Source organism: Eulemur rufifrons, chromosome 6, assembly GCF_041146395.1.
Source record: "Eulemur rufifrons isolate Redbay chromosome 6, OSU_ERuf_1, whole genome shotgun sequence".
Taxonomy (NCBI): domain Eukaryota; kingdom Metazoa; phylum Chordata; class Mammalia; order Primates; family Lemuridae; genus Eulemur; species Eulemur rufifrons.
This window is the reverse complement of record NC_090988.1, coordinates 14,577,769-14,590,809: the sequence shown is the minus strand read 5'-3', so window position 1 is coordinate 14,590,809 and position 13,041 is coordinate 14,577,769. Positions and strand designations below refer to the sequence as shown.

At 43.5% G+C, this 13,041-nt stretch overlaps 1 protein-coding gene across 5 annotated transcripts in view; it reads left to right on the top strand.

Moving 5' to 3' along the window:
• The window catches only part of TECTA (tectorin alpha), a 76,826-nt gene extending 64,205 nt beyond the window's left edge, over positions 1-12,621 (top strand). For 4 of the 5 annotated variants that reach the window (XM_069470771.1, XM_069470768.1, XM_069470769.1 and 1 more), the window contains 4 exons: positions 9,584-9,746; positions 10,779-10,866; positions 11,150-11,266; positions 11,830-12,581. In XM_069470771.1, the coding sequence (XP_069326872.1) occupies positions 9,584-9,746; positions 10,779-10,866; positions 11,150-11,266; positions 11,830-11,930 (469 nt within the window). In that variant the 3' untranslated portion in view covers positions 11,931-12,581. Of the gene's footprint in view, positions 1-9,583; positions 9,747-10,778; positions 10,867-11,149; positions 11,267-11,829 lie in introns of all 5 variants that reach the window. The other variant, XM_069470770.1, reaches the window with a different exon arrangement.
• Positions 12,622-13,041: the final 420 nt, after the last annotated feature.

Sequence of the window (13,041 nt, the reverse complement as noted above, 5' to 3'; positions counted from 1 at the left end):
CTTAACATAACGATCTCTAGTTCCATCTATGTTGCTGCACATGACAGCATTTTATTCCGTTTTAGGGCTGAATAGTATTCCATTGTGTATACATACCACATTTCCTTTATCATTCATCCACTGACAGGTGGAGTCCATATCTTGGCTATTGTGAATAGTGCTTCCATAAACATGGGAGTATAGGTATCCCTTTGATATATTGATTTACCTTTCTTTGCATAAACACCCAGTTGGGAGATTGCTGGATCATATTGTAGTTCTATTTTTAGTTTTTTGAGATAACTCCATACTGCTTTCCTAAATGGCTGTACTGATTTACATTCCCACCAACAGTGTATAAGAGTTCCCTTTTCCCTACAGCCTTGCCATCATTTGTTATTGTTTAACTTTTTCATAATAGCCATTCTAACTGGGGTAAGATGATACCTCATTGTGGTTTTGATTTTTAATGATGATGATTAGTGATGTCGAGCATTTTTTTATATACCCATTGTCCATTTGTATGTCTTTTGAGAAATATCTTCTCAGCTACTTTGCCCACGTTTTAATGGGATTATTTGTGGGGTTTTTGTTGTTGTTGTTGTTGTTGTTGTTTGTTTGTTGTTGGGTTGAGTGTCTTGTATATTCCAGATATTAGTCCCTTGTCAGATGAATAGTTTGCTAATATATTTTTGCATTCTACAGGTTGTCTCTTCACTCTTTTGATGGTTTCCTTTGCTGTGCAGAAGCTTTTTAGTTTAATATAGTCTCATTTGTTTATTTTTGTTTTTGTTGCCTGTGCTTTTGAGGTTTTAGCCACAAAATATTTGCTAGGCTAATGTCCTGAAGCATTTCCCGTACATTTTCTTTTAGAAGTTTTTAATCTTTGAGCCTTACATTTAAATTTCTAAGCTATTTTGAGTTGATTTTAGTATGCGGTGAGAGATAGGGGTCTACTTCCAGTCTTCTGCACATAGATACCTAGTTTTCTCAGTACCATTTATTGAATAGGGTGTCCGTTCCCCAATATATGTTCTTACATTCTTGGTGCCTTTGTTGAAAATTATTTAGCTGTAAAAACATGAATTTATTTCTGGGATTTCTATTCAGTTCCATTGGTATGTATCTCTGTGTTTATATCAATACCATGCTGTTTGGGTTAGTATAGCTTTGTAGTATATTCTGAAATCAGGTAGTGTGGTACCCCAGCTTTGTTCCTTTTGCTTGGTATTGCTTTGGCTATTCATGATCTTTTGTGGTTCCATATGAATTTTGGGATTTTTTTTCTATTTCTGTGAAGAATATTGTTGCTATTTTAATAGGGATTGCATTGAATGTGTAGATTGCATTGTGTAGTGTTGTCATTTTAACAATATTAATTCTTCTGATTCATGAGCATGGGGTGTCTTTCCATTGGTTTGTGTCTTCTTCAACTTCCTTCATCGGTGTTTTATAGTTTTCCTTGTAGAGGACTTTTGCATCCTGTGTTGAATTTATTCCTGGGTATTTTTTTGGTAGCTATTGTAAATGGTATTGGTTTCTTGATTTCTTTTCCAGTGAATTCATTATTAGTGTTTAGAAATGCTACTGATTTTTGATTGTTGATTTTGTATCCTGCAACTTTACTGAATTCACTTACCAGTTCTAAGAGGTTTTGGTGGATATTTTAGGTTTTTCTATTTATAAGATCATGTCATCTGTGACGAGAGATAATTTGACTTCCTGTTCTCCAACTTGGATACCTTGTATCTCCTTTTCTTACCTGATTGCTCTGGCTAGGACTTCCAGTAGTATGTTGTGAAAGAGTGGTAAAACTGGGCATCTCTATCTTGATCCAGTTCTTAGAGGAAAGGCTTTTAGCTTTCCCCCATTCAGTATGATACTAGCTGTGGATTTATCACATATGGCCTTTACTATGTTGAGGTTTGTTCCTTCTATGCCTAATTTCTTGTGAATTTTTATCATGAAGAGATGTTGAATTTTATCAAATGCTTTTTCTACATCTATTGAGATGACCATATGGGTTTTGTCCTTCATTTTATTGAGGTGATGTATCCCATTTATTGATTTACATATGTTGAACTATGCTTGCATCCCTGGTATAAATCCCACTTATTCATGATGCATTATCATTTTAATGTGTTGTTGGACTCAGTTTGCTAGTATTTTGTTGAGGATTTTTGCATCTGTGTTCATTAGGGATATTGGCCTGTAGTTTTGCTTTTTTGTTGTTGTGTCTTTGTCTGGCTTTGGTTGTAGGTAATGCTGGTCTCCTAGAATGAGTTAGGAAGAATTCCCTCCTCTTCAATTTTTTGCAATAATTTGAGAAGAATTGGCATTAGTTCTCCTTTATAAGTTTGGTAGAATTCAGTAGTAAAGCCATCCAGTCTTGGACTTTTCTTTGTTGGGAAACTTTTTATTACTGATTCTATCTTGTTATTCATTATTGGTCTGCTCGGGTTTTCTATTTCTTCCTGGTCCAATCTTAGTAGATTGTATGTGTCCAGGAATTTATCCATTTTTTTTTTAGATTTTCTAGTTTGTTAGCACATAGTTGTTCATAATAATCTCTAACAATCCTTTGTATTTCTCTAGTATCCACTGTAATATCTCCTTTTTAGTTTCTGATTTTATTTATTTGGGCCTTCTTTCTTTTTCTTGGTTAGTCTAGTTAGCACTTTATCAATTTTTTTATTCCAAAAAACCAATTTTTCATTTTGTTGATCCTTTGTTTTTGTTTTTAGTCCCAATTTTACTTAGTTCTTCTCTGATCTTTATTATTTCTTCTTTCCACTAAATTTGGGTTGGTTTTGTTTTTGCTTTTCTAGTTCCTTGAGGTGCATGATTAGGTTATTTGAAATCTTTCCACTTTTTTTTTATGTAGGTGTTTATTACTGTAAATGTCCCTTTTAGCACCGCTTTTTCTGTATCCCATAGGTTTTGGTATGTTTTTTCCATTTTCATTTGTTTTTGGAAATGTTTTTATTTCCTCCTTAATTTCTTCTTTGACCCAATGATAGTTGAGGAGTGTGTTGCTTAATTTCCATCTATTTGTACACTTTCCAAAGTTCCTCTTGTTATTGGTTTCTAGTTTTCTTCCACTGTGCTCTAAGAAAATACTTGATATGATTACGATTTTTAAAAATTTGTTTTTAAACAAATTTGGCCACATGGCCTAAACATGTGGTCTGTCTTAGAGAATGTTCCATATGCTGATGAGAAGAATGTGTATTCTGCAGCTGTTGGATAAAATGTTCTGTGAATGTTTATTAGGTCCATTTGGTCTAACGTGCAATTTAAACCCAGTGTTTTTTCATTGGTTTTCTGTCTAGATGATCCGTCCAGTGCTGAGATTGGTGTGTTGAAATCCCCAAATATTATTGTATTGGTGTCTATCTGTCCCTTTAGATCCAATGATATTTACTTTATATATCTGGATGCTCCAGTGTTGGGTGCATACATATTTAGAATTGTTGTATCCTCTTGCTGAATTGATCTCTTTATCATTATATAAGGACCTTCTTTGTCTCTTTTTACAGTTTTTGACTTAAAATCTATTGTATCTGATATAAACATAGCTATTCTTCCTTGCTTTTGGTTTTTGTTTGTGTGGAATATTTTTTCTGTCCTTTCACTTTCAGTCTGTATATATCTGTACTGGTCAAGTGAGTTTCTTGTAGGCAGCCTATAGTTAGGTCATGTTTTTTTATTGCATTTAGACAGTCTATATCTTTTAAGTGGAGAATTTCATCTGTTTACATTCAAGGTTATTGATAGGTGATGACTTATTACTATCATTTTGTTAATCATTTCCTGGTTATTTTGCATATCCTTTGTTCATTTCTTCCTTTCCTATTGCATATCATTGCCATTTAGTGGTTTTTCTGTAGCAGTAACATTTGACTCCTTTTTCTTTCTCATTTGTGTGTCTATTCTACCACTGAGTTTTATACTTTCATGTGTTTCCATGATGGTAGATATCCTTTTGCTTCTGGATGTGAGCATGTCTTTTAGGATTGTCCGAATGATGATGAATTCCCTCCGTTTTTGCTTGTCTGGGAAAGACTTTATTTCTCCTTCATTTTTGAAGAATAGCTGTGCTGAGTATAGTATTATTGATTAGCAGGTTTTGTTCTTTTAGCACTTTGAATATATCATCCCATTCTCTTCTGGCCTTTGGCCTGTAAGGTTTCTGCTGAGAAATCTGTTGTAAGTCTGAGGGGGATTCCTTTATATGTGACTTGACATTTTTCTCTTGCCGTTTTTAGAATTTTCTGTCTTAGACTTTTGACAGTTTGACTATAATGTGCTTTGGAGAAGACCTTTGGGTTGAATCTTTTTGGGATCTTTGAACTTCCTATATCTGGATGTCTATATTTCTTGCAAGACTTGGGGTGTTTTCAGTTATTATTTCATTAAATTGGTTTGCTATGCCTTTTGCTATCTCTTCTCCTTCTGGAAATTCCCAAATTCAAATATTTGGTCGCTTTATGTTATTCTGTATTTTACATAGGCTTTCTCTTTTCATTTTTATTCTTTCTTTCTTTCTTTTTCTTTTTGGAATGGGTTATTTCAAAAGAGCTGAATTCAACTTCAGAAGTTCCTTCTTCTGCTATTTTTGAAGCTCTCAATTATATTTTTTCATTCATTCATTTAATTATTCAGTTCTAGGATTTCTGTTTGTTTCTTTTTTTAAAAGATATCTGGCTCTTTGTTGAATTTCTCATTCAGATCATGAATTGTTTTCCTTATTTCTTTGTATTATTTATCTGTGTTCTCTTGAATCTTACTGATCTTCTTTAATATCAGTATTTTGATTTTTTTCAGGCATTTTATAGATTTCTTTTTTGTTGAAATTTGTTGCTGGAGAATTATTGTGTTCCTTTGGAGGTGTCACATTTCCTTGCCTTTTCATGTTTCTTGTGTGTTTACATTGATATCTGGGCATTTAATGTAATAGTCACTGCTTCTAATTTTGTGGACTGGCTTTCGTAGGGGAAGACTTTTTCCTATAGATATATCTATAGTGTTGGTTGGGTAAGGTGCTTTGGCTTTGATTCCAGGTGAGCACAGTATTGTAGTCTCCATATTATTTTTTCAACTGTAATGAGCATCAGTGGTTCTGTGAGTTCCACAGTGGCTTAGCCTGCAATTGTTTATTGACACTGTGGTGAAGCTTTGCTGGGGATAGGGATGCCAGGTGGGCTGGTCCTTGGACACCAGTGCTTGCAGTGGCAGGCCTTGCATGCTGGTCCTTGGGTCCCTGGTAGCATATGCAGGTACTCTTGGTAGCAGGTCTGGGTGGGCTGATCCTTGGGCCCCCAGCTGGCTTGCTCAGCTGCTGGCAGTGGCAATGATAGGCCAGGTGGGTGGGTGGGTCCTCAGATCCCTGGGAAGGTTGCATAGTGTTAGTGATGGCATTAACAGCAGCAGGCCAGCTCTTGGGCCCCCAAATAGCACACGCAGGTGCCAGCAGTGGTGGTGGCAGGCTGGGTGGGGCAGTCCCCAGGCTTCTAGGTAGTGGTTATGGGTGGGTGCCAGTGGTGGTGGCAGGTTGAGCAGGCCTGTTTTCGGGCTCCTAGAAGATGTGCATGGTCACTAGCAGTGGCAGGCATGGCAGAGAAATCTCCAGGCCCCTGGATGACATGCATGGGCACTGGCAGTGGCAGCCTGGGCAGGCCTGTCCTCAGGAGCCCAAATGGTGCACAGGGGCACAGGCTATAGAAGGCAGCGCAGGCCTGTTGTCCAGCCCCCAGTGGTATACAGAGGCACTAGTGGTGGTGGGGTGGGGTGGATTGATCCCTAGGCCCCCAGATGGCACCAGAAGCCACACTTTGATACCAGTGGCAGCAGTGGTATCAGCCTGGATGGGCCTGTTCTCAGGCCCCTGGAAGGCCTGTGTGGGTGCTGGTGGTGACAGGTGGAGTGAGTCGATTCCCAGGCCCCTGGATGACGTGTGTGGGTGCTGGCAGCAGCAGGCAGGATGGACCTGTCCTCAGGCCCCAGGATGGCACCTGGGTGTGCTAGTCCCCAGGTCCCCTGAAGGGACTACAAGTGTGTGGTGGTCCTGCTGCTGGGGGGGGATAGGGTTGCTCTCAGTGGCAGTGGCCCCAGGCAGGTTGTTCTCAGGCTCTGGAGAGCATGTGCTTCAGCTCCCTTTTCCCCAGGGGCAGCCTCCCTGGTGCACTGCATCTCCCATTCCCCAGGGTATGGGACACTGCGTGGGCTAGAGTGCCAGAGACCTGGCCGCACTTCTGGGTCCAGCTGGAGTCTGTACACTGCAGCCCTCTAGTTGGATGTTGGGGGATGTCAGCAAAGCTCTGGGGATGGGAGATGCCAGGGCTGCTGGGCCCCAGGACAATATGTAGTCTGGTGGGGACTGGGCTGTCAAAATGGCACCACGCTGCAGCTGCTTGTGTCACAGGGGGTGCGTGGGATCCAGTGTAAACTCTCTCTATGCAGCAATGCCATTATGTGGATCCAGGCAGCTCTGTACACTCACCTAAGGGCCTGCAAGGGTGTAGGGGGCTCTCCCATGGCTAGGATTGCCGGAATTCATGATGGAAACATGACTTGCTGGGGAGCCACTGCTTACCTTTTCTGCACACTGGGGAGTTTCTGGTGGCTCCAAGCTGATCCCAGGTGGGCCAGCTGCTTCACTTCCTTCTCCTTCTCACCTCAGAGGTTTCCTGTCACTTCCCTGCTGAATTCCAGTGTTTTGTCTTAGATGCTCTATTCGACTTGTGATTATCTGCTCACTGTTTTGGTCCTTCTCTGTGGAGGAGACACGTGCTGGGTGCCTCTAGTCAGTCGTCTTGAAGCCTACAAAAGTTCTTAAAGGAGGTGACTGTATTAATCATAATTCATCTTATTATAAGTGGTAGGGACCAATTCAAGCTAGCTTATACAAAAAACAAGGCATTTAGTGGTTGCAAAACCAAATCATAATTGGGAGGCAAGATGGCCGACTAGAGACATTGCTTGCTGGAGTGTCGTGGAGGGAAGGAAGAGTATCAGGTAAAGGAGGGCGGGGAACAGGCACAGCTCAGGTGCAGTTCAGAGGAGGAGGTGCCAGAGCCTGCCAGGGACCTCACACAGGGAAATTGTGGAGCAGAGCAGGAAACAGAAAAAGAGAAGAGATCGGCGAGGATCAAACCCAGAGAGGCTTGAAGCCCAGTGAAGGGGTGAAGGGGGATTCTGTTTCCCTTCCCGACACACCTTTGGTAATCAGCAGGCTACTGATTTATTTGGAAGCTTGCCCACCTTTGCGAGCCCAGGTGCTGCTGCAGCCACTGAATTGTGTGGAGATCTAGCGTGATCCCAGAGCTTGGACATTCCGTGCAGGCTTCCTCCCAGGGGAGGGAGATGGAAGGAGCCGGGGTCCCCTTGGAGAAGAGGAGTGTGCTTCTGGGAAGGTAAACAATAGACAACCGCTATTTTTCAGGTGAAACAGGCTTAGAGAGGTTAGGCACAGAGCCCACCCTAGGCCACCCAACTTTCAAGGAGCAGAGAAGGAATCCTTTTAGGTATCAGGACACCCTGACTCCCTAACTGACCAGGCGTGGTGGGTGGCATGGGTTGCTGATGTATACTGTGGTGTATTCAGCAAAGACCTCACTAAGGCATTTGTCTTTCTGAATTGGTGTTTCTCTTCCTTAGAGGCAGAGGGAGGGTCTTGGTGACCACTCGGTGTCTTGCAGGCCTAGCCTCGTGGGTCAATGTCACAGTTCTCCTTTTTTTCATGTTTCTTTCCTCCACTTATCATATTCCTTTCCCAACATAAAAGGGCTCAGATCTGAGCCACTCTGCAAATGCACACCCCGATTACAGGGCTTGCTTCTCCTTTGAAGGACACGGCAACATTTAGCATTTTAAAAATAGTATTTAATAGATTTGACCCAGAGACGGAGAAAGAGCCAGTGAGCATGTTAATAAATCTCAACTTACCCCAGGGTCTGTCTGCATAAAGGCCTTCAAATTAAACTGTTGTAGGGCGGGAAGTGATTTCATCATGTGGGAGAATTCGAATCCATCAGTCCTCCTGACTTTTCTTGGAGGGATGTGATTATTTTTTTTTCCCCAAAGAACAGTGCTTAATGAATGACCAGCAAAATGGGTCCACTGGAGTATTTTGGGGGTCACTTGTTCCTCCCTCGCTGTGCGGAGGGCAGAGACAGCACCAACTTCTACCGGTGGCTCAGAAGTCTGGGGGTACACAGGCCACTTCTGCTCTCTCATGTGCCTAGACAGAGGGAAGACAAGTGTTCTGGACTGAAGATTCTAGTGCTTGGCTTGGCTCACTCTAAGGGAGACCCCCGGGCAGTTGTCCTGCCCACCGAGACCTCACCCTCAAGTCTTCTCCCTGGTTAGGAGGGAAGGTGTGTGTTAGAATCCTTGAAAACAAGTTAGATTGTCCAAACAAATAGCAGTGACAAGGAAAAGTATGGTGTGTAAGTTTTTGTTTCAAAGCATTGAAGAGACTTGCCTTAAAAAACAACTTGCATTTTGCCTAGAAGACTAATTACAAAACTTAATAGGTGTTGGAATGCTGAAGGAAAACTTCAATTTTTAATTTTCCTTATCGCAAAGCTACTTAATCCTGTGGGCTAGGGGAAGGAAACATAAGAAAAAGAGTCACCCTTTTTATCTTTATCATTTAAATAGCTTATTGGCTCCTCAGGGGCATCTCTGGCCATGGCAGCACAATTCATTCACTCATTCATTCATTTGCCCAACAAAGATCTTCAAACACCTGCTACATGCCTCAACAGTGAGGAAATACGACTTGATTCCTACACTCAAGGAGCTCAACAGGGTGCTGTTGGCAAATCCAGGAAAGGCTACCTGTCCCCACCTCACCTGGGCATGATTAGGGGATACTGGTGGTGTAGGAAGAGCAGGAGTTCGGCACCGGGAGAAGAGCAGAAAGACCTTCCAGGTGGGAGACACATTGCATGAAAAGACACTGGAGCATGAAAGACTGTGATTCGTTTGGGGAACTCTAAGTAGCTGAAGCAAGATATCTGTGCCCGAGGGACGTCTTGGCTGTGGCTGCCTGTTGGCTCAATACCACAAGAAGGAAGGGAGTTGAGAAAACAGGCAGTCAGCTACATCAAAACAGTCTGCGGCTCATCCTTGACGGCTCCTCCTTCCCTTCCAGCTCCTACCTATTTTAACATGTGGGAAGATTTCCCAGGAGGGTTTGAGTCAGGGGCCGCTGCCAACATAGATAATTAACTGAAGAAAGTACAGAGAAGTAAGAGCTAATCTTGTGTTTATTAAATTGATATCAGTAAAACACAGCGTTATGAGGGGACGGAATGAGACACAAGCGTGGGGAGATCGCGTGTGGTCCCGACAGGCACTTTGGTTTAGTTGCAGTTCGGATGCTAATTCGAGGTGGGATCCGATGTTTCACAGCAAGCTATGAAAATACGAGGGAGTGATAATAAATGGCAAGCCCATGCAGTCCAGAGGTCACTTTCAAATGTAAAAGCATTTTTACCGTTTACGATGGCTTTATGTGAAATGTGAAATTTTGAAATGAAGATGAGGATTAAAGGGGAACATGTGAAGCTAGGATTCCATTATTTTTTCTGAGCAGGTGTCAGAACATCAAGGACAACACCATCGGCATCGAGGAGAACGGGGTCTCCCTAACCTGTCGCTTTCACGTCACCGTCTTTAAATTCATTGGGGATTACGATGAAGTTCACCTTCACTGCGCGGTGTCACTCTGTGACTCAGAAAAGTACTCCTGTAAAATCGTGAGTGCGAGTGTAAAAATGCAATGCTTAGACTTCCTTCTCACTGTCCTAGTGTCCCAGCGTCCCAGCACAGGGATCACGCATGCCAGGCAGCTGAACTGGAATCGTCCGCGGACGCTGAGGAGTGGACAGTCAGTCATTTTTGGTGGAACAATAAGAGGGAGGACACGTGGAAGGATGTCTGCTTAGTCCTCTAGCTCTGAAATGCCCACTGGTCATTGGCTTAACACTATACCAGGCTTTCTCAAACCTTGACATTATTGACATTTTGAACCAAATCATTCTTTGTTGTGAGGGCTGTTCTGGGCACGGCAGCATCCCTGGCCTGTACACACTAGATGCTGGTAGCACATTCTCCCTAGTTGCGGCACCCAAAAGTGTCTCCAGACATGGCCAGCTGGCCTGGTTGAGAACCGCTGCACTGGAGTCTCGGGGAGACAGTGAGCCCGGCAAACTGAATCTGGTGGCCACTGGGCCAAGCTCCACTCCACTGCAGAACCGAACTCCTGGGGTCAGGACACAGCTCAACCAGGTGTGCTACAGCCATCCCATCTACTCCAGGGCCACTGGGATGAGGTGACAAACCAATCATCTGTTCATACCAGGCTTCCATCCCCACCACCTATGGCTATGTCCTTAAGATTTGACTGTCCTGATAGGTGGCCCCTAACCTTTAACTTTCCAGCTTTAAGCTTACCCCACGTTTGCAGAATTGAGATGTGAGTTATGGTCAGAGCTACATACTGACGCTGCTGCATCCATTAGCGTCCGATGAGACACAGCAATCCTCATTCCCGGACAGGGAGCCTCTTTGAATCTAACTCCAGTGTGGAGAGTATATTTAACTCTGCTCGACATAAAGACTAGGGTCCCAGTGGACTCAGTGATCAAGAATGCATTGGTTCTAATTAATCTAAGCAGCAGTAGTGCTTGAGGCCAGAGCCACTGCCTCTTGTGGAGGTGGAAGCCTGGTGGAGAATAAGTTGTCAGCTTAATTGTGTGAAATTTTCCCTCTGGTGTTCTGTCTTGCAGACTTGCCCACAGAATTCCAGGACTGCCACAGGTTACACAAAAGAACCTAAAGAGCAGATCATTTCAGTGGGACCTATTAGGAGAAAAAGTATGTATGTTTCCTAAACCACGCTATAAATTATTAAAACAATGGTCTTGGAAGGCTCAGATGTGCCTCCCCTATGACGTGAGCCCGGTGGATGAGGACGTTGGTGGCGGGGACACCAGTTGCTGAGGACCGCCTGCTTCCTTGGAGAGATCTTTTCATTGACTTTAAAAAACTCAGTGGCATTGGGCTGCTCTTTGTCCTCTTCCCTCGTTAAAGCCTTGCCCTGCGATACCAGTTGAAGGGTCGGACTGTGTAGTTCATGTGCCCAACTGCTCTTTTGCAGGGCTGGACTGGTGTGAGGACAACGGAGGGTGTGAGCAGATTTGCACGAGCCGGGTGGACGGGCCTCTGTGCAGCTGCGTGACGGGGACCCTGCAGGCGGACGGCAAGAGCTGCAGAGGTAGACGCCCCTCCACTTCGGGGCGGGCAGCTAGGGCGCACAGCGGGGTCTGCACTCTGGGAGAAATTCAGGTTCAAAGCCCACTCAGTCGGCAACTTTCCTATGAAAATTCCCGAAATGAAGCAGGGAAAGATGGGGGAAAGGCCCATGGAATTCTAGTGCCTCTTTTTCTTTCTTTTTGTAACGTTTTGGTCCCTGCTGTTTCATCTAAAAGATGAAGATAATTAAAAAAGAATAAATTATCCAACCATGTAAGGACAATATATTGGCCCTAAATCTGCCTGCCACGTCTACTTGGGCTAGGGCTGGGGTTGGGATATTTGCTCCAGCAAACAAGAAAGCTTTAGCACCTGGTGTCCCTGATGCCCCGTGAGGTCAGCAGGACTCTCCTGAAGATTGGATTGATTCTGCCACTTTGCTGCCCTAGTCAGGGCCATTTGGATAAAGTGGGTTCTTGGCAGGGAAATTTGCTTTATTTGGTCAAGTACTGCAAAGACATCTGATCCCTAGCAAAGAGGTATTTTAGCCCCCATGGGACTGACTATGTTCCTCTCTGTTCACAGCCTCTAATTCTTCCATTGAACTTCAAGTTTGGATGCTTCTTCTCATCATAACCCAGATATCATTATGGCATTTTGTCTATAAATCAGGCACAACCTCATAATTAACTCAAGGTTGCTATATAAAGTACTGTAATTTACTTACTTCAACTCCCTGTAGGATAAAAGCGTGTGCCCTTAAGTCAAAGCCTATTTGAAAGTGTCCAGCATCTCAAAGTGACGCCACCTGCTTCCGACGGTCACAGGTCCGGAAATGAGTGACATTCCAAGCTCCTCTTTCACAGTATGCAACAGGGCTTCTAAAAGCCAGTTGTGGAACACATATATCTTGCCCAGATTTCCCAAACAGCTGTCACTAGAACCTTTGGTCCACACAAAAAGCCAGTAAAGGAAAAAAATCCTGGGCAGAGAAATCTGACCGGAAATCCGACCAGAGAACTCTGTCAAGCCCGTGCTAGTTCTGGATCACAGCTTTTGCAGAGCGAGGGCCTGTTGGAACAATTTGGAAGTGATGACTGGAAGGTGTGACTCCCTCTAAGGAACCTTTCTGACGTTTGCAAGTGTCTGAACCAAGATGTGCATGTGCGGCCCCCTTCTGTTTATGATAAGCCCCTTCCCCACCCACTGTGTCCTCCAACCTTGCCATGGCAGCTTTGGCCACTGGGGATATTGTTGACCTGGACGACCCCATCCCCCAACCTGCCCCCTCAAACCCGATCCTTCTCTTTTTACAAATCAACCAAATCATTTTTAATGTGTTTTATCCTTAAATAAACTTGTGTTCAAGTATTCTCATTGCTTGGTGGCTGGAATCATTCTTAAGGATGTCAAGCTTTGTACACTGAATAGCATGCTCTGATCGAAAACAAAGAAGTAGCGGCGGCAGCAGCAGCAGTTGGGCCAGGTGGGCACCGCTGGCCAGAGCGTTAACGCGCTGTCCTGTTGCTGTCCCCGTGTGTGTGCAGAGTGCTAGCAGAGCATTAAGGTGCTGTGTACAAGAGAACACACAGCGTCCTCTTTTGTAAGTGGTATACAAACACACATTTACTGTAATTAACCACAAAATGGAGGGCCTGCTAAATATATCCCTGGAGTGCCTCTCTTTTTAAGGTCAAAAACAAAATAAAACCCACTTCAAGTTTATTCTGAAGTTGTCTCGGATTTAAGCTGATAGCATTTTTGTATTTTTCTGGGAACTCTGAAAAGCTGAGCAAA